This window comes from Nesoenas mayeri, assembly GCF_963082525.1.
Source record: "Nesoenas mayeri genome assembly, chromosome: 2".
Taxonomy (NCBI): domain Eukaryota; kingdom Metazoa; phylum Chordata; class Aves; order Columbiformes; family Columbidae; genus Nesoenas; species Nesoenas mayeri.
Window position 1 is genome coordinate 65,573,468 of NC_137543.1, and position 19,773 is coordinate 65,593,240.

A 19,773-nucleotide genomic window follows, 5' to 3' on the forward strand; every position below is an offset into this window, starting at 1 on the left:
AAAGTGGTACAGCAAAGCAACACTTGAAAAATACAGTATCCCTATTCAGAAGAAAGCAACACATTTTCAGCAAGTTTGAAGCCTTTCACAGAATCACAGAATGTTAGGAATTGGAAGTGACCTCAAAAGATCATCTAGTCCAATCCCCCTGCCAGAGCAGGAACACCTAGATGAAGTTACACAGGAATGTGTCCAGGTGGGTTTTGAATGTCTCCAGAGAAGAAGACTCCACAACCCTTCTGGGCAGCCTGTTCCAGTGCTCTGGCACCCTCACTGAGAAGTTTCTTCTCAAATTTAAGTGGAACCTCTTGTGTTCCAGTTTGAACCCATTACCCCTTGTCTTATCATTGGTTGTCACTGAGAAGAGCCTGGCTCCATCCTCATGACACTCACTCTTCATATATTTGTAAAAATTAATAAGGTCAGCCCTCAGTCTCCTCCAAGCTAAAGAGCCCCAGCTCCCTCAGCCTTTCCTCATAAGCTTCACTCCCTTAATCATCTTCGTTGCCCTGCGCTGGACTCTCTCCAGCAGTTCCCTGTCCTTCTTGAATTGAGGGGCCCAGAACTGGACACAATATTCCAGGTGGGGTCCTACCAGGGCAGAGCAGAGGGGAAGGAGAACCTCTCTTGACCTACTAACCACCTCCCTTCTAATTCACGCCAGGATGCCATTGGCCTTCCTGGCCACAAGGGCACAGTGCTGGCTCATGGTCATCCTGCTGTCCACCAGGACGCCCAGGTCCCTTTCCCCTATGCTGCTCTCTAATAGGTCATTTTCCAATCTATACTGGAATCTGGGGTTGTTCCTGCCCAGATGCAGGACTCTACACTTGCCCTGGTTCTATTTCATTAAATTTTTCCCCGCCCAACTCTCTAGCCTGTCCAGGTCCGGCTGGATGGCAGCACAGCCTTCTGGCGTGTCAGCCACTCCTCCCAGCTTAGTGTCAACAGCAAATTTAGTGATAGTAGACTCTATTCCCTCATCCAAGTCATTGATGAATATATTGAATAATACTGGCCCTCTCCGAGGTGATCTCAGTCCTTTCTTATTGTCTCTTTGTTCACTTGCACATGAAGTGCAGCTTTCTTCGGCCAGATCATTAATTACAATGACAGACTCAAGCAGTGCTCACAACTCCCTAATGGATGCCATCAAAAAATGACAATGCTTACCATCTACCCACACCCCTCGTTTAGCACCAGTCAGCTCATCTGGCAGCCCTGGCTTCCCCAAAACCCACGCATGTACGCTTTTCAAGACTAAGGGTCCTCATGCCAAAACACTGGCCCAGGTTGCCCAGAGAGGTGGTAGATGCCCCAACCCTGGAGACATTCCAGGCCAGGCTGGACAGGGCTCTGATCTAGTTGAAGATGTCCCTGCTCGTTGCAGGGGGCTAGATGAACTTTGAAGGTCCCTTCTAAAAGAAACCATTCCGTGATTCTACGATAATGTAAGGGATGCTACAACCCCACGTGTTTACCTAAAGCATGGCTTCAAACCCAGAATGATTTGTGAGGGAAGGGAAGGGAAGGGAAGGGAAGGGAAGGGAAGGGAAGGGAAGGGAAGGGAAGGGAAGGGAAGGGAAGGGAAGGGAAGGGAAGGGAAGGGAAGGGAAGGGAAGGGAAGAACCTGCCGCCGCCGCTCGGCCTCGAAGCCGCCCGCGCGCCGCCGCCGCCGCCACGCGCTTCTCCGCCACCACGTGACACCCACCCCGCTTCCCCGTTGGCCAACGGGGAGACGCCGTACCCGGAAGAGGAAAGGAAGGGGGCGGGGAGCGGCTGCCGCGCGCGTGGGCAGCGGCGGCGGGAGGAGAAGGGTCCGGCGGCGGCAGCAGCAGCTGCGGAGCCCGGGCCGGCCCAGCCCGATCGGGCGGTGGGCGAGGTAGCGTAATGTCCTCCCGCGGGGCGGGCGTGTGCGTCTCGCGGTTGGGCTGGGGCTGGTGGCGGTGGGGCGAGCCGGGCCGGGCCACTGGAGCAGCAGCCACCGGGTGAGGCGGGGTTGGGCCGGGCGCGGCATCGCTCCGAGGCTCCGCTCGTTCCCACCCGGCGCTGGCAGCTGCGGGGGCAGCGGGCACACGCGGCCCAGAGAGCATCGGGGCCGCCCCTCCCGCCCTGTGCTGGCCGGGGGCCGCGGGCCGGGCCCGGGCGCAGGCTCCGGCGAACACGGGTCTTTGGGGCCGCCGCCTCCCGCCGGGGCCGTGGGCAGCGGGCACCCGGGGTGCTGCAGGGCCCGGCGGTGCTGCCGGGACTTGTAGGCTGATTACAGAATGTTAGGGATTGGAAGGGATCTCGAAAAATCATTTAGTCCAATCCCCTTGCCGGAGCAGGAACACCTAGATGAGGTTACACAGAAATGTGTCCAGGTGGGTTTTGAAAGTCGGGCAGCCTGTTCCAGTGCTCTGGCACCCTCACTGTGAAGAAGTTTCTTCCCTTATTTAAGTGGAACCTCCTGTGTTCCAGTTTGTACCTGTTGCCCCTTGTCCTATCATTGGTTGTCACAGAGAAGAGCCTGGCTCCATCCTCGTGACACTCACCCTTTACATATTTATAAACATTAATGAGGTCACCTCTCAGTCTCCTCCAAGCTAAAGAGACCTAGATCTCTCAATATAATCATCATCATATTGGGAACTGCGAGGTTCTCAGTGTTACGCAATGTTCTCTGTGCCTCCCTGTGAATGGGCCGAGGCACCCCGGCACAGTCCTGCACCGCAGTCTGAGTATTGGGTAATTCATGGCCTCGCTGGAGGATTTGTGGGATGAAATACTCAAAATTTGCGCTTGTGAACACTTGGCCCGCAGCAGTGGTCTGTATACATCGTGAGAGGAGGTGTACCATGGCAGGGTTAAAACAGTGACAGCATAAGAAGTAATTTTTGTGAAGTACTGAAAGCTTGCCTAGTTGGCCTGCCAAGAGCTCTGGGAAATCCAGTGATGGAAAGCTGGGAATTTTGATTTTTAAGCAGGAATATTAATTTATAATACTTACCTGTCACTAAAAGTGAAATTCTAAGGCTTCTTTTAAGCAGAAGAAAAGCCTAACCCAGGGCTCTGTTGTTGCAGCCTTGAGGATGCTTGCAATGTTTAGCTGATGTGAGATAAGTGACTCAGGCCAAGCTAAACAAAGGTGAGCTTACACCCCGAGCGGTGTTTGCAGCCAGTGACCTCACTGCTGCATAGCAATGCAGCTTCATCTCCTGTTGCCTGAGGCCACACATCTGGGAAAAATGCTGAATGTGTAAGAAATTTAAATGGCTCTTCTCTTAGTGCATTGATACTTTGAGCAGGGTTTTGAACATGGTATTAAGCTACTAGAGAGTGTCCAGAAGAGGGCTACAAAGTTGGCGTAGGGTTTAGAGGGGAAGCTGTATGAGGAGCAGCTAAAGTCACTGGGTTTGTTCAGCCTGGAGAAGAGGAGACTGAGGGGAGACCTCATGGCGGCTACAGCTTCCTCACAAGGGGAGGAGGAGGGGCAGGCGCTGAGCTCTTCTGTCTGGTGACCAGTGACAGAACCCGAGGGAATGTCAGGAAGATGTGCCAGGGACATTAGGAAAAGGATCTTCCTCCAGAGGGTGGTGGAGCACTGGAACAGGCTCCCCAGGGAGGTGTCACGGCCCCAAGCCTGACAGTGTTCAAGAAGAGACTGGACAACGCCCTCAGACACATGGTGTGAACTGTGGGGTTGTCACATGCAGGGGCAGGACTTGGACTCGATGGTCCTTGTGGATCCCTTCCAACTCAGGACATTCTATGGTTTGGTTTCATTTGTTGTGGTTGGTGGGTTTAATGTTTTGTTGTTGGTGGTTTGTTTGTTTGTTTGTTTTTAGCAAATTATGAACATCTGTTATTGTAGAAAATGTGATGGGGTTTAGCAAACTATTAAAATTTTCTTCTTTTTTCCTCTACTTATTTTTCACTGCTAAAAAGAAACTGCAATGGAGAGTACAGTATGGGTCACTGTCCTCGTATTGTTTTCCATACTACTGTGTGAAAGTTACCACCATGGAGTGGAGACAGCTACTGTTGTGCATATATCGGAGAGAACTTTTCCGGAAAAGGCAGCTGGCATTAATATGGACTTGGCAGGATTAATACAGAAGCTTCACCTTCAAGAACTTTTCCATCGTTATGGGGAAAACAACTCTCTGTCGATGGAAGGGTTTAGAAAACTGCTCCAGAACATAGGTATAGATAAAATGAAAAGGATTAAAATAGACCATGATCATGACCACGATCATCACCTTCATCATTCTCATGTTTTGTTGAGTAAAAACTCTGAGAAGACTGTTTGTCCAAACCACGAATCTGATGCTAACAAAGACCATAGGAACAGTCACTCAAAGGAAGCACATAAAGTAGAGAATGTAGAACATCAGCAGAACTTTGTACGCAGCAAGAACACCGTTAATGAGATAACGGCATCTATCATTACTGCTCCCACAGATGGCCGCTATGAATTACAGAATGGGCAGCCTGGAGAAGTCAGGGCGGTTGCTCGCTTAGGTCTGACCAGCTCTACTGCCGTTAACGTTGCAGGTGGCAGCAATGCCAGCTGGCTTGCTAACAGCAAAGCAAATGAATCTCACACTTCTCCGAAGGAATCAGAAAGAGGAAGTTACCTGTATTCTAAACTGACAAACCAAAATACCCAAGAGGTGAGACCGATTCTGTGTGTTCTTGAGAATCCAGATCCACTGGGAGTGTTATTATGACATATTTGTCAGGTGCTTATCATTGAATGGGATACGAGCTTTGTGATGTAACAGTACTCATAGCAAAACACAAACAACTTTCCTTGAAACGTAACATTTTGAAGGAATGTCATGTTTATTTTCACAAGCTCAGAGGAACATAGATATGTGATCTAGTTATTTATATTTTTTTTCTTCCTAAAAAGAAATACATACTTATATTAAGTATAAACACGCACTTGGTTTTATATATTTATCATATACTATATATTATATTTTTATTGTATTTTTTCTGTATTTTTATTTTTATATATAAATATATTATATATATTAAAATTATTTATTATGTGATTTTAAAATATTACTAAAAATGAAAAACCCTTCAAATTTAAAACTTGCTGTTTTGCCTTAAAGCCAGAATCTGCCTTGTTTTCCTAATAATGTGGTGAAAGTAAAAAAATCTAGTTAAAACACAGTCAGAATTATGAAAGCTGCATCATGAGTGGTAGGGAAGTAGTGGGCACCATCCTCATTCAAGCCCCTCCCTTTTAAGATTTTAAGATTGTTTGAGACTAACTGTAAAACAGTTTGCTGTGAAATGTTATCTATTACTTTAAAATAGTAAAAATCAATGCTTAGAAAGTCCATAGTGTGTTCTGGACATTTTTCTTACACAATCAGATCCTTCTCCATTAAAGGCTTTTAAGAGCTTTAAAAACCAAGTGTCTCTGTGGAATCCATGCCAGGTAATTCAGAGTGGGTGTTATGTAGCATTATGACTGTAGGTGCTGAATTAACAAGTTGTTCCTGTGTTATGCACAGTCAGAGCAGAAGTACAACTGGTTTAAATCTTGCGAGACTGTAGGTCGTACAGTGGGGAACTTTGCTAGAGGAAGTGTGTGCAGAACATGTTCTGTACAAGACTTTACATAGTAATCACTTCTATAAAAAGGTATTTAACCTTTTTACTACCTCTTTACATGGCCTCTAAAACTGAGTGAAAAGTGTTAGGATTTTACTATTTGCGCAGCAAAACATCTGACCCCCTTGTGTTGAGAATGAATGATAATTGTGCGTCATCTACCAGGATTCCCACACCAGATTTCTAGACCACAAGGAAGGGTTGGAGGTAAAGTTCTTACTAAATTAGTTTGTTACCAGTTTTTAATTACCATTTAATTACCTGTTTTCATGTGATGCCACTGCATTACCAATGAACTGGGATGTGCGGTCCTTTTGAACTGTATCATGGTATTTTGCTTCTGGTTAATCTTTAACATATTGTCTTTCCACAGTGCTCCAGTGCATCAAAACTAATGCAGTCCCATGGAATAGGCACTCAAGTACTGTTGACAGCTACAGAATTTAGTTACCTCTGTCCAGCTCTTATTAATCAGATTGATGGCAAATACTGCATAGTCCATGCAACTAGTGAAAAAGCTGAAACTCCTCCGAAAAGTTACTCTCTGCAAATAGGTAGGTTGTTTTAACAGGGAATAAAAACTTACTGGAAACCCATTTATGTTGGTTATAAATTTGAGAAACATATTTCAAAGTTGAAAGAAGTTTGTAATTTTGTTTGGGCACTTGACCATGCCTAGAGAGAAATCTTTGTGGCAGACCATTTGTTAACATCCCATTATGCAACTGATTGGGAGTGTTTGAAAACAAATGTTAAGCAAATGAAATCTCATATAGCTGTTATTTATTCTTGTTACTACTTTCTTCTTCTTTTTTTTTTTCCCAGCTTGGATTGGTGGCTTTATATCCATCTCTGTCATCAGTTTTCTTTCCTTATTGGGTGTTATATTGGTACCGCTGATGAATCGTGTGTTTTTCAAATTTCTTCTAAGTTTTCTTGTGGCATTGGCTGTGGGGACTTTGAGTGGAGATGCTTTCTTACATCTGCTTCCACATGTAAGTATTAATTACTGTTTCACGTGGTATCTGAAAGCAGAGAATGTGATACCTGTCATTAGTTAGTGCTTATTTGGTGAGTCATTTCTCAACCTTGTAAGGCAGATTTTTTTGATGGAAAGGTTTTCCATTTGGAACCGTTTATATTATTCATTTGACAGACCTTACGGGGTAAGAACTTCACAGCATTATCCCTCAGTCTCTTGCCCTTTCTTAGTCATCTGCTTCCAAATGACTCATTGCTCCTTGCATGCAAAAAATTTTCACAAATGTTTTTAGTAATTTATTGCAATGCTGACTGTTTATTTTCTTTCTCCAGTTTAATGGACTTTATAGATGAGCGGAAATCGCTCATTGTACACTTCAAATGTGGAATAGATAATCCACTGTTTTCTGTTATCAGCCACTTACATTGATTACTTATCCATTGTGATTTTTTTATCAGAATCAAGCATTTCTTAAGTCCTGGGAAAACATTACTTGATAGATTTTAGAGTTACACGTTAATTGTTATGTAACACGGACAATGAAATTGGAGTGTGATTGCTAAATTTCTACCTTTTTTGAAGCTCTTAAACAGACATTTCCCTCTCCCTGCTCCCATATCTCCCCCAAAGGTAACTTGTTGCAGCTTTTAGATATGATGGATATGAAGGACTGCAGATCCCTGGGTAGTTTCTGAGCCCTGCCTGTAATTCATTGGATCATTCTTTTGCCTTTTAGTTAATTTTGCTTTGCTGTGTGAGGGTATGTAAATCTAAACGTGTGCAAATGAGGTGTCCTGGAAGTTATTTTTTTACTGAACACATCAGTAGCCAGTGAGGAAGGGGACAATGTCAGACTTCCTTTAAAGAAGGAAATTACTGCTAAGTTTACTGTAGAAAAAGAAAAAGTATTTGACATCTATGAGCTGTCTTAGATGGGGAGGTAATTGGTGTGCTGGCTGTGACTACTACTTAAAATGCAGTTTCCTTGGTGGTGTCAGTAGCTTTTGTGGGGGCAGCTGAACATCTAGTACTGAGTGGTACGTGTGTAGGTGCAGTGAGAAGGTAAGTACCAGGCCTGCTCTCAGTCCATGCAATGTTTCTTCTTAAATATTTATTTATCTTGAAAATCAACACATTTTGTTGTAATTGTTTGAATTCGTATCCAGAGCATTTAGCCCATGGAACTTGGTCAGCCTGGACTCCAGGCCTGATGAAAAGAATGTGAAGAATACTTTCTATGTTTCTTATGTTATCAGTTCTTTTGAATATAATGACTTCCCCCATTTTGTTCTCCCCTTAGTCTCATGGAAACCACCACCATCACCACGAAAAACCTGTACTTGAACAAAACAAAAGCTCCACATTCAAACACCTTGTTTTTCAAAGTACAGAGGAGAGTGCTTACCTGGATTCTACGTGGAAGGGACTTACAGCACTTGGAGGCTTATATTTCATGTTTCTAGTGGAGCATTTGATCACTTTAATAAAGCAGTTTAAAGACAAGAAGAAAAAGGTAGAGAAACTGTTGCTTTGAAGTTATATTTTATTGCATGATAATTTTATGATTATCTTATACCTGCCTGGATTTAATTGTGGTTGCTGACTTGATTAGTGTTATAATTTCATTTATATTAGAGACACGTATAGTTGATAACCTTTTTGTGTGGTCCTGTTATGGAACAGCTCTGAGCTGTTTCCTTAACCAGACATATAATAAATACAAAAGTTGGCTCAGTAAACAGGTACAGTAAAAGCTGGCGATAGTGTAAGTTTTGTTTGAAGAAAGTTAGTAAACTACTAATTACTTAAAAATAGCTAATTTCTAGCCTACCACGATGACTGATAATCTCTGTTTAGTTTTCTTGTTAAATTGGTCATTAAGGCAACAGTCTCAGAGCAGATGCTGTGTAAGCATTTTGACTTTGGTTGCGGGAGGTTGTGTTGGTGGGGTTTATACTGAAGCTAAACCAACTGTGAGTGACAGGATTGCTTCCCCTATCTCTAGTTAAATTTATTTGCTGAGAAAAGACATGAAGAGTTCCAAGCAAAGCAAGTGTTTTCTGTGTCCTTCTGTCAGCCACTGGGAATAGATTTCCTATTAGACTAATTATGCCCTTCTAGATACTGAGTCACTGATTGTAAAGTGTTGTGATGGAGAGATTAGCAAGCAATGATTGAAGATTTTCTTTGATTTCCCTTCAGTACACTAAAAACCAAACAAACCCTAAAAACACACCACAAAAAAACTCCAAACCCCTGACAACAAATAAAAACAAACAAAAAAACCACATTATTCCACTAATTATTTTCCATTGTAATGTCAGTAAAACTTTTATGCAGTATTTGTGTTTTGCCTCTCAGATGAACCCCTCTGCTTATATCTCATGCAAAACTATGCAGTATTGATGCATGTGGGGTTTTTTAATTGTTGTTTTTGTGTTTTTTATTGTGTGGGGGTTTGTTTTTGTTTGTGGTTGTTGCTGTTGTTTTTTTTAATTTGTTTTTATTTCCTCCTGTGGAATCTGAGGAGCCTTTATCTTACTGTAATTAGCTCATTTTTTAATGTGCTGCTTCTGTGCTCTTTATATGGTTTCCAAGTTGTCATCTTCCTGTGCAAGATGCATAAATGTTGTGAATATAATGCTGCTCATGTATATCCTGAAAGATAAGTAAAATATTCATAACCACAGTATTTTCTTTTGGAATAAGAAAAAAAATGAAGATGATGGAGAAAGTAAGAAGTTTTCAGCGAATGAAGAAAAGTTAGATACAGATGATCGTAAGTCTCAGTATTATTGCACATTTGTTATTTTGTGGCAGCACTGTTTAAAAAACACCTGATTGGCAGCTCATGGATCTGCTTCTTATTGTAGGTTGGATCACTACCCACCTGAATTCTTTTCAGAGCAAAACCTGTCTGTGCATTGATACGTAGAGGACAAGCTCTGTTTGCTGCTTTCCTTTAGAAAGGATTGACAGGTTGGAAGTAGTGAATTCACGGTTTTGAAATCTTAAGCCTTTTAATTCAGGATTTAACAGCAGAAGTTGAAGTCATTCCCTGAAGCTCTTCTGGCTAATGCCTGTTGCAAATACAGCTGTACCTAGTGACTTCTACACTTCAGAGTGTTAGATGTTCTATGTGTGATTCATTATTTGGATTTTTGTATGTCTTAACTCTGGATTTTATTAGCTTGAGTATTTATTTATAAGGTTGATAATCTAAAATCCTAGAGGTTAGTTGAAATACCTGGATTGCAAATGATCATGTGTCCCCAAGATTGTGCTGTAAGCAAAACCACACCTCACTAGATACTTGCTAGCTCTTGTAGCTAAAAGAGATGTTAAGTTTTTCAGAAAAATTTTATAACTAATGAAAGAGTTGTTGATAATGCAGGGGAAAAAAATGTGCATTTTTTCATTTAATTGCAGGGGAAGAATTATGCAAGTATTTGGTGTTAGGTAAAATAACTAACCATAGTGTGCCACTAATGTTTATATGAGGATGTTTCATAGTCTTGTGGTGATTATTTTTGAGTGTTTATTTTTCAAGTGTTTGAACTTATGCTCCTGTATTTATAGGAAGTGCAGGCGTTTCCAAAATTATCCGTAATGTAACTCTCTTCAGCTCTAAGATGAATAAATGGCATATGCTTTCCAGACACTTTGTTTTTCTGAAGCAGTTGAACTAATGGCCTTCCTGCTGTGAAACTGGGACATAGAGCCTTATGCTGTTGTGTTTAAATTGAACAGTGTCTTAGATTAGAAGCTTTTGTACCTTTTAGGAGGCATTTGTCGCTGTAGTGTCATGGCTGCTTTAGCAGTTTGGGACAGAAACTGAAAGTTTTTCTCATTTTGAACTATTGAGAATGATCTTAGAAATCTGATGAAAGGAAAATAAGTTGTGGAAACTCTCGGGGAAAAAGAAAACTGGTACGAGAGTTGGGGTATCAGTCTCAACTTCTAGTCTTATTATTTTCTTCTTTACTGCATCACTTATTCAACTTGTTTATTGTATCTTTGCTTCTTGAGTGATTTAAAAAATGCTAACATTATACTCTGGGTTTTTGTAACAGGGCCTGAGGGCTACCTAGGGACAGACTCACAAGATCCATCGCCCTTTATTTCTCAGCAGCCAACTGTACAAGAAGAAGAAGAAGTGATGATAGCTCATCCTCACCAAGAGGAGGTTGACAATGTCTATGTGTCCAGAGGCTGTAGAAACAAATGTCATTCTCACTTACACGATACTCTAGGGCAGACAGATCACCTTAGTCATCATCACCACGACTACCATCATATTCTGCATCACCATCACCATCAGAATCATCATCCCCACAGTCACAGTCAGCGCTACTCACGTGAAGAACTGAAGGATGCGGGGATAGCAACTCTGGCATGGATGGTGATTATGGGAGATGGACTACACAATTTTAGCGACGGCCTAGCGATTGGTAAGTGTTAGCTTGGGCACTGCAGCTTTGTTATACATGAGGAAGGCAAAGTTTTCTTGCTGTCATTTAACTCTTTATCTCACTTATATCTTTATTAGGAACATAACTAATTGGGGGTGGATCACTGAAGCCTAAACTTTTATCTGAGAGCAGCTCTGAATGAATGAGAAAAATCTCCAGCTCAACAACCTAGAGATCAGTGATAAATAAAACAGAAATTATGTGCTTACAGTTATGCTTCTTTAGGAAATCTATAAACTTTGCTTATTTTCCTACTTTTAACAAAGTTAAAGCTAATGTTTTTCAAAACTAAAGCTAGGCTTATAATACTTAGGACTTGAGCTGACTTTGTATTTCCACGCCTCCGAGGGCTCAACAATTTTATTTTTTTTTTTTCAAGATAAGCTTGTCTTTTTGGTCACACATTAAGTGACACTTTTTTCCAGTTCAGTCAGGCTACTAGTATCATTTGCTGTTTTTATTTCATTTTCTCTTCCATCTTCATATTAGTTAGCAAGGTCAGGTTCTATATACTGGGCCCTTGTTACACTCATGTATAAGTTTCCCCAGAGCACTGGTGAGCTTGGAGATGGGACCCTGCTTTCAATCTGCTTTAGCCTGAATATTACCCAGATGGATTAGGCAATATTATATGCATGTGATTTTTTTGTGCTGTGGGAGGTCGGCATGCATTCCTTTTTACTGTAAAATCAATTTGGTCCAAGGCCTTGTGTTCTCTAAGGCGCTTTTACACTTCTGCACAGCAGTCCTGTCACATCCAGATTATCAGATCTTACCGCTCAACTAAAGAGCAACATTGCAGTTCTTCCTAGTGCTGTGCTAACCTTCCAGAGAAGGTCTGGTGTAACTTTTTGTACCCGAGGAGTGTGTGAGTAGGGAGTTAATTCACAGGACGTTAGTTAGCTATTACCTCTCAGAAATATGATTCATGGAGCAGATACCAATAAAGTCCCTGTATGTTGCCTTTATGCAGGGTTTTGGATTAAGAGTGTCTATACCAAGTAAAAGGGCGTAACATGATTCCTTCATGTAGTTGGTGTTTTGTAGTCAGTCTTAAAACAGGCTCAGTCTCTCTTCTTGGAAGAGGACTTTCAAAAATATATTTTCTTAAACAGCAGTCATACTCTACCCAATCTTGTTCTTTAAGTTTTTATTTTAATTTACACCAGTATCATCAGTTATTTTAAATGTAATCAGGACACTTATCTTTTTGTTCCTTATTTATGTCCCTTTTTTTTCTGCTTACATGTTGCAGTTGTTCATTCTTTTTTGACAGTGCTTCAGTGGAAATATTACTTTATCACAAAAATAACAAATTGAATAGTATGTTTTGGACTTCTGGCTGGGAGGTCAGGTTTGGTAACTCCCTCTTTTTTTTCTTTTTCCTAGAAGGCAAGCTAGACTACAGGTATTTTAAATTTAAAAGGTTAAAGTAAGTTACAGAAAGTGAAGTCAAATCAGTAATCCTCAGTTCTTATTCTAGTCTTTCATAATCTTGACTTTAGTATTTTAGACTAATTGTCACAGCTATCAGATTCATTTCCAGCTTGTATAGCATGCTGCGGTCAGTTCAGCAGTATCGGTCTTTCTGTATATTTTATTGTAGAAACAAGCTCATTCTTGTTTGAGGAGAAAACTCAGTAATAACTGTTTTCTCACAGCAGTATTTGCAGTTGTTCAGATTTGGTCAATTCAAAGTATAATGTGAAAAGAGACCTTCTGATTTAATCTCGTTTTTGATGAAAGTTGAAGCATGGAATCTAAATTTCTGAGCAGATCAGTAGTGAAAATGTGGTAGAAGAGGAGGATTTGCATACAAATGGAATGCTGAATCAATTACTTGTTAGCATTAGAGAGATTTGGGAAGGAGCTATGAATTTATAGTTATGAAGGGAAAAGCATGGGGAAGGTTAATAAAGGCTTATTGAACAAGTGAGAGCAATAGCTTTTAGAAGTCCTGCTGTGTAGCTTGTTCAAGCTAATGGAAACGTGGGTTTCTTTCAGTTCTGGATGTGCTCAAAAGTAGTATGGAGAAACATGGATTTGATGATGTTCTAAAAATGCTGAAAATGCCAGTGCTACTTGTGTAGTATTTTACCTGTGTTTAAATAAAGAAATGGGTGCTTCTGTGAAGCTAGATTTAACCAGGGTAACCTTTAGTTTAAGTTCCTTTCTTATGATTTGTTATTCATCATTTCCATCAGATAGGTTTTTTTTTTTCTTCATATCTGTTGTGCTGATTATGTAGAAATAAAATTTAAAAGTGCTTCTTTTTCTGTTAAACAGTGATTTGAACTTTTCTGTGAAGCTTCAACTAAATAACTAAAATGCAGAACACTGATTTTTGCACTAATCTTGCAGATATGTTATTTTCTCTAGCTCTTTTTTTGAGAGAAGTGGTCTTAAATGTATATTTTAAGATACCATGACACTATTGAGTCAGTTTCTCAAGAGGGGATAATACCAGACATATTAATGTAGTCTGCAGTTAGTTAAAGTTTCAAGACATCTTTTTAGCAGTGAAAAATAAAACCAGTTAGTCCTGTTATTTATGCCTGTACTTTGGGTGCTATGTATCCATACAGCATACAGCCATGTCAGCCAAAGCAGTCAAGTTTTATTTGGCTTGTTTTTGTGGTCCCAAAATTAAATTTACCATGTGTGATTAAGCTGGGTTCTTGTGGTTTTAGTTTTCCTCTAACGAGTGATGACTGAGTAAACATTGTTGAGAGACAGTAATATAGAGGAACTTGTAGATTCTTGATGATGCAGGCACGGGAGAAGGTAATTACCTGCTGCCTTCCTCTACTTACCTAATCTCCTCAGAAACTGAAGCCTGACTGAATGCTGATGAACTCTCCTGTCTTAGTAGGAGATAACTGTAGTTATCCTGTTTGTCTCTCAAAATCTGACTCAAAACTATATGTTCGGGAGCAGGAGAAATAGACCAATACCTACAAGAGATTGATAGTCTTCACTAATAACCCCTTTTGCTAGTCCAGTAGCAGTAACTCCTGTCATTTACCTCTTGATTACTGAGTAGACTCCTATGACTGAAGGTTTGAGAGTGCAGTGGAAAACACTTCTGCTGGTGGCTCAGGGTAAAATAGCTTTTGTCCTGCATGCTGTGTGTCTCTGAATTGGACTTCACAAATAGTCATAGAAATGGGTGGACTCCAGAGGTTACCTAGTCAAACCCTCTGCTGGAAATGGCTCTTGGGAACACATGATGAGGTCAGTCATGGCTTTGCACAGCCAAGCCTTGAAAACCGCCACAGATGGGGAGATGGGGAGGCTGACCTCTTCTAGTGTTGCACTGATGTCTCATAATAGGGAAAGTTGCGTTTATGTCCAGCCTGAAGCTCCCAAGTTGTTATCGGCAGCCTCTCCCCTGTTGTGACATATGTCACTACTTTGAAGAGCTGGGCACTAAAGGTACTTACAAGCCTCTGTTAGACCGCTCATTAGTCTGGTGGAGAAGGAGGTTAAATATACGTAGCTTCTTCAAGCTTTTGGGCCTTATGCTGTGATTGTATTGCCAGCCTCTGTTGGATAGTATTCATATTCACCCTTAACTGAGACACCCCAAGGGGGACAGAAAATCCCAGGAACAGCCTCACCAGTGCTTAGCAGGGCTTGTAAAGAACTGGGTCTGCTAGCCTTGCTTCTCCTAAGACTATGAGGTTCAGGTTTCACTGTACTAGGAATGAGAGCATAGTGTTGGCTCCTACAGGGCCCTCATTACACTCATGTATGAGTTTCCCCAGAGCATTGGTGAACAGGGAGATGGAACCGTGCTTTCAATCTGCTTTAGCCTGAATACTACCCAGATGGATTAGGCAATATTATATGCATGTGATTCTTGTGCTGTGGGAGGTCGGCATGCTGGTATCATTACCATGTTCTTTAGATGAGCAGCTGCAGGTGGGGACAGCAGGTTTTTCCTTTTGCTGGGCTTCACTGTTTTGAGATTTTACCCATCTGAGAGTCTGTGTTTTCTGTTCCAGCGCTGCTTTGGTCCTGCCTTTCTCTTTAGTCTGAAGGGGCTTGGGACTCCTGCCTCTGTAGAACCTCTTCTAAAGATTCTCTCAATCTCCTGTTCATTATTGCTCATCCTAAGATGCCTCTGTGTTACTTGTTGCATGTCCTTCACTGGGCACTCCTGCACTTACCGCAGAGGAGAGATTGTTGCTGTGGTCGCTGCAGGGAGGAGCATCAGTAATTTTTTGCAGATGAAGAGCTGGATAGCAGTGTCCACACTCAGGAGTTACATCTGGAGAGAGGCTGCTGGAGTACTGGGGGTGGCGATTGCCTCCTGTGGTCTCATCACCATCATAGCTCTTGCTCTGTGAGCAGTCCCTCGTGCCAGCCACTGTGACATGGCCTCGTGCCTCCTGGACTGCTTGTTGGCAGCACCTTGTTTGCTGGCACTCTGCTAGTGGCAGCTGAAGGAGAGGCTGGAGGTGGTTCTGCTGCACCCCTCAGTGTGTCTCTCTGTGCTGTGTGTGAGCTGTGGTTCAGCTCTTCAGCCCTGCTGCTTCCTCCTCAGCTGCCGTCAAACCAGAAAAACTGCAAGCAGCAGGAGGAATGGAGAAAACAAGGATGAGGACTGTTGGACGGGTTTAAGGGGTTTCTGTGGTTGTTTCTTCCTCCACCTCAAGCGTGGTAGTTCACTTGTGTGCACGCTGCCTCATTAACAGTCTTTCACTGCTGATTTCACATGACTCTGTATCCTCTCTTACTGTTGAATTGGCTTCCCTTTTCTAGTGCCTGACTCTGAGATGCAGTTGAGCTGCCCTCTTCCTTTTAAAAAGTGTCTTTTCTGACAGAATTTCCACTTATTGCATTTTCTGGGAGGGTTGTGTTTTTAAAAGGTATTTGGCTTAGTTCAGAATTAAAAGTGAAATTTCATTTAATTTAGCTACTTGGAGGATTCTGTGTTGCTTGTGATTTTGAAATGTAAGAATCATAAACAACAACTGTTCCGTTGTAGTTTAAATGCTTCCACAAGCATAGGAAAAACTTGAGTGAAACTAATACATCATAATCTGATACAAGCATATGCAACAATGCCTCTGCACTTGATGTCTGAATATAAAGTAATGTTCTTGTTTCTTTTTTTCCTGTCTCTTCATAGGAGCAGCCTTTACTGAAGGGCTGTCTAGTGGTTTAAGCACTTCTGTGGCTGTATTTTGCCATGAATTACCTCATGAGCTAGGTAAGACCTCCATGTTTCCATATGCTGCAGCTATAGGTACTTACAGTGAACTTTGGAGAACAGGGAGTGATTTTATTCTGTGGCACAATAAAATTTCATCAGAAAACTGAATCTGTGTCAGATTGTATACTCAATAATACTTTTAACTTACTTAAAGGCTTTTATTTGTTAATTTAGTTTATCTTCCTTTTAAAAATCTATTTCTTTGTTTAAAACTCAGTGTCTCTTGCAGTTACTTACAACTCGTTCTGTATAATTCAGTTGTAGTTTTTGTTCTTCAGTTCCCTAGAAAGCAGAATGTTCAATTTCATTTAATGGAGCTTGTAAACCAGTATGTGTATACATTGATCAGTTTGTTAAACAGTCTGATATATTTGTCTGTCTGTACAATATTGTTATACAGAAACACATTAATCCAGAGAAAACATACCTGGTTTTATAACATGAGAGGAACTGAGGCTTGTTCATCTTAATTCCACGGGAATCATGGAACTTGTATTAATTACCTGTATGAAATGTTGTTAGTACAAATACACAAAATTAATTCATGTTATGAATCTGATAATCTTAGATTCAAATGTTCTGTTGGTTTTGGAAGCACAAAAATCTTTTAAAAATTCATACTACTTTAATCAACACAGAAAACTTGATAGAAATACCTTCTTTAACGGAGGACATGAAGTGGCATAGGAATACTGAAACAAATGGGACTAGCTGGTTAACTGGGGATAAAATTGGATCATTCTGTTGTTAATGCTAAACAATGTTTATAATGTACCAGATCATCATAATTGCTATATCTTGTGGGAAAAGCTGTTGTAACAAATAACTTAGCTTAGAAGATTGGTTTTGTTTACTTTAACTGGAGATAACTTATGTTTTTATATAGAATCCATTTTATTTCCAAATAATAAGCTTATATTATTTTCCTCTGGTTTAGATTTAATTTATCTAAACAAACAAATCTGTTTTGAATGATGGATAACTTTTTTCTGGCTGGTAGTCTATCATTCCTTTAAGTGAAAATAAGATGTCAAGGATCATTTAGATAAATTAATGAAGAAATTATTTCCGAATTTATGGAACAGCTAGACTTAAAATACAGAGAGCAGTTACAGGATAATAAATGGAATCATCACCATTGCTTTATGCAACTAAGTGGGAATATTTTACTTTAGAACTTCTTTAGGATGTTCATGTATACCAGGTACTCCAGTATTTTACAGAGTTGGTTTAAGTATAAACTACACTAAGAGCTGCTTCTTCCAAAACTCCTAAGACTTTAAGGTTATACACTTACAATGTTTGCTACTGTGTTGTTCTTCGTGTGCATTTTAAAATTTTCTGTCCCCTGGCAACTTCTGATTTTATGACGGAAAACAATAAGGCAGACGACAGCATAAAAACAGCTTAGTAATCTTGTAAGAAAAAGGAGAACTCATAAATACTGCAATAATTACCTGAGGACGAAAACTTTTGTTTCGTTTTGATTTTTTCCCTGCTGTAGGAGATTTCGCTGTACTTCTCAAAGCCGGCATGACTGTCAAGCAAGCCGTGCTTTACAACGCGCTGTCAGCTATGCTGGCCTATCTCGGGATGGCCACAGGGATCCTCATCGGTCATTACGCAGACAACGTTTCCATGTGGATATTTGCACTTACAGCTGGCTTGTTCATGTATGTGGCTCTTGTGGATATGGTAAGTGGCTGGACATACTTGAATTTATATGGCCTAGTTTAAGAATTAATGCTACTTTATATTTTGATCTGAAAATAAATGCTTCTGTCTTTTCTCCCTCAATTAACTTTTTCTGCACTTGAAGGTGCTGATGAGCCTGCAGTGTAAGCACTCTGTTAAATGTTCAGGTGGAAGATTGCTTTTATTTACCTTACTGTAGGAAGAGAGGTTGTTTTTCCCTTAGTTTTTAAACAGAAGCAGTTAACAGCACAAGTGGAGTAAAAATTTGCTTCAGAGAGTGGCTAGTGTAGCAGATGGCCAGTAAGACTGCGAGTTGCACACTATTGGCACCACCAAATGTGCTTTGGCTTTTGCATTAAGTAATTTCTGCTTTTGGGGATGAAGACAGAATAGTATTAAAGCCTACACTGTACCTCAGAAGTATGTTTGTACAGAAGTACAAAGTATTTGGTTGATGTTAGTGAAAGCTTAACTATCTTAAGAATAAAATTGTTGGTGTGGCTTGATTACATAATTTGGTAAATAAGCCAGGAGGATATGATTAAGACATGAGCATAATTATGAAAACAGTAATTAGAACATTAGATTCTCTCTCTCTCTACTTATGGAAGTAGACTCTGATAATGTTGTTCATGTTGAGTGACACCAATTTGAGGAGTACCATTAATGCGGTCAACAGGAAAGACTAGAGGAGTTAGACTTGGCTGCCTCATGGTTGAAGAATTGGGTTTGAAGTAACTGTTGATTTTGAAGGCATTTAACACTTTCTTGGTTTTTTAGGTGCCTGAAATGCTCCACAACGATGCCAGTGATCATGGATGTAGCCGCTGGGGATATTTCCTGTTACAGAACGCTGGGATTCTGTTGGGTTTTGGGATAATGCTGCTTATCTCTATATTTGAACATAAGATTGTATTCAGCATAAACCTGTAATGCTGGTTGCCAGGAAAAGAGCTTCATGTTAAATTATAAGTGGTAGGTTTTTTCTATTAAATTCCATAATGGAGAGGTACGGTTGATATAGGTTAGATATTTTTATTGGTGTGCTTTGTTGTTGTGTCCCTCCCTCCTTCCCTTGTCTCCCTGATAGAAATGAACACTGTAAGGTTTTTTTTCACATAGGATTTAGCATTGCACATGGTACTGTGGAACGTTGTACTTAGTAAAACATGGTGAAAGTGCCAAATCTATTAAAGGAGTATTGTCTGGGGGGTTAGAGGTTTTTTGGTTTTTTTGGGTTTTTTTAGTAAAATTATTTACTCTATGTAATTATATGTAACTTTTTTTACTTCAATGGTTTTGTTGGTTTAAATAAATAAAATGACAGTGGCTTTTACTTTATCACAATCAGAATCAGTGGATACAAAGGAGAGTGAGCAGTGTAAAACAAGACGTAATGGGTAGCATGTGATTATGTTTGTAGTAAGCAATCTCTTCTGCATCCACCTAGTTTACACAGAGTGGCAGATGAGTCCACTCCATCCTTTCTGTGGTGGTTCTTCTCTCAATAGCTTGTGGATTCTTTGTCTTACTCCAGTTGGTTTCTAGTCCAAATGAATTCTTGTGAAATCCTGTTTTAAGTATTTGCACCAATTTTTTTGTTACCTGTTTTGTTTCTCAAATTGGCAACAGAAGTACAGCTGTTAGACTGTAAAAGCACAGCTCCAGCTCTACTGTTTGTGAATTCCATTGAAAGGACTTTCAAAGTAGTGCTATATCCCACTTTACACTGCCTGAAATGGCAAAGATCTAGTAAAGTCTGTTTGATATCAAGGGGAGGAGTACTACAG

At 40.7% G+C, this 19,773-nt stretch overlaps 1 protein-coding gene across 1 annotated transcript; it reads left to right on the top strand.

Annotated features, from left to right (window-relative positions):
• Window positions 1-3,935: 3,935 nt before the first annotated feature.
• On the top strand, window positions 3,936-18,916 carry SLC39A6 (solute carrier family 39 member 6; the record flags this gene model as incomplete). Its single annotated transcript, XM_080339282.1, has 9 exons — window positions 3,936-4,655; window positions 5,987-6,167; window positions 6,439-6,608; window positions 7,896-8,108; window positions 9,305-9,374; window positions 10,669-11,046; window positions 16,205-16,285; window positions 17,793-17,983; window positions 18,764-18,916. 9 exons carry the CDS (start codon window positions 3,936-3,938, stop codon window positions 18,914-18,916), a joined length of 2,157 nt encoding a protein of 718 aa, XP_080195408.1.
• Between the last annotated feature and the right edge of the window lie 857 nt (window positions 18,917-19,773).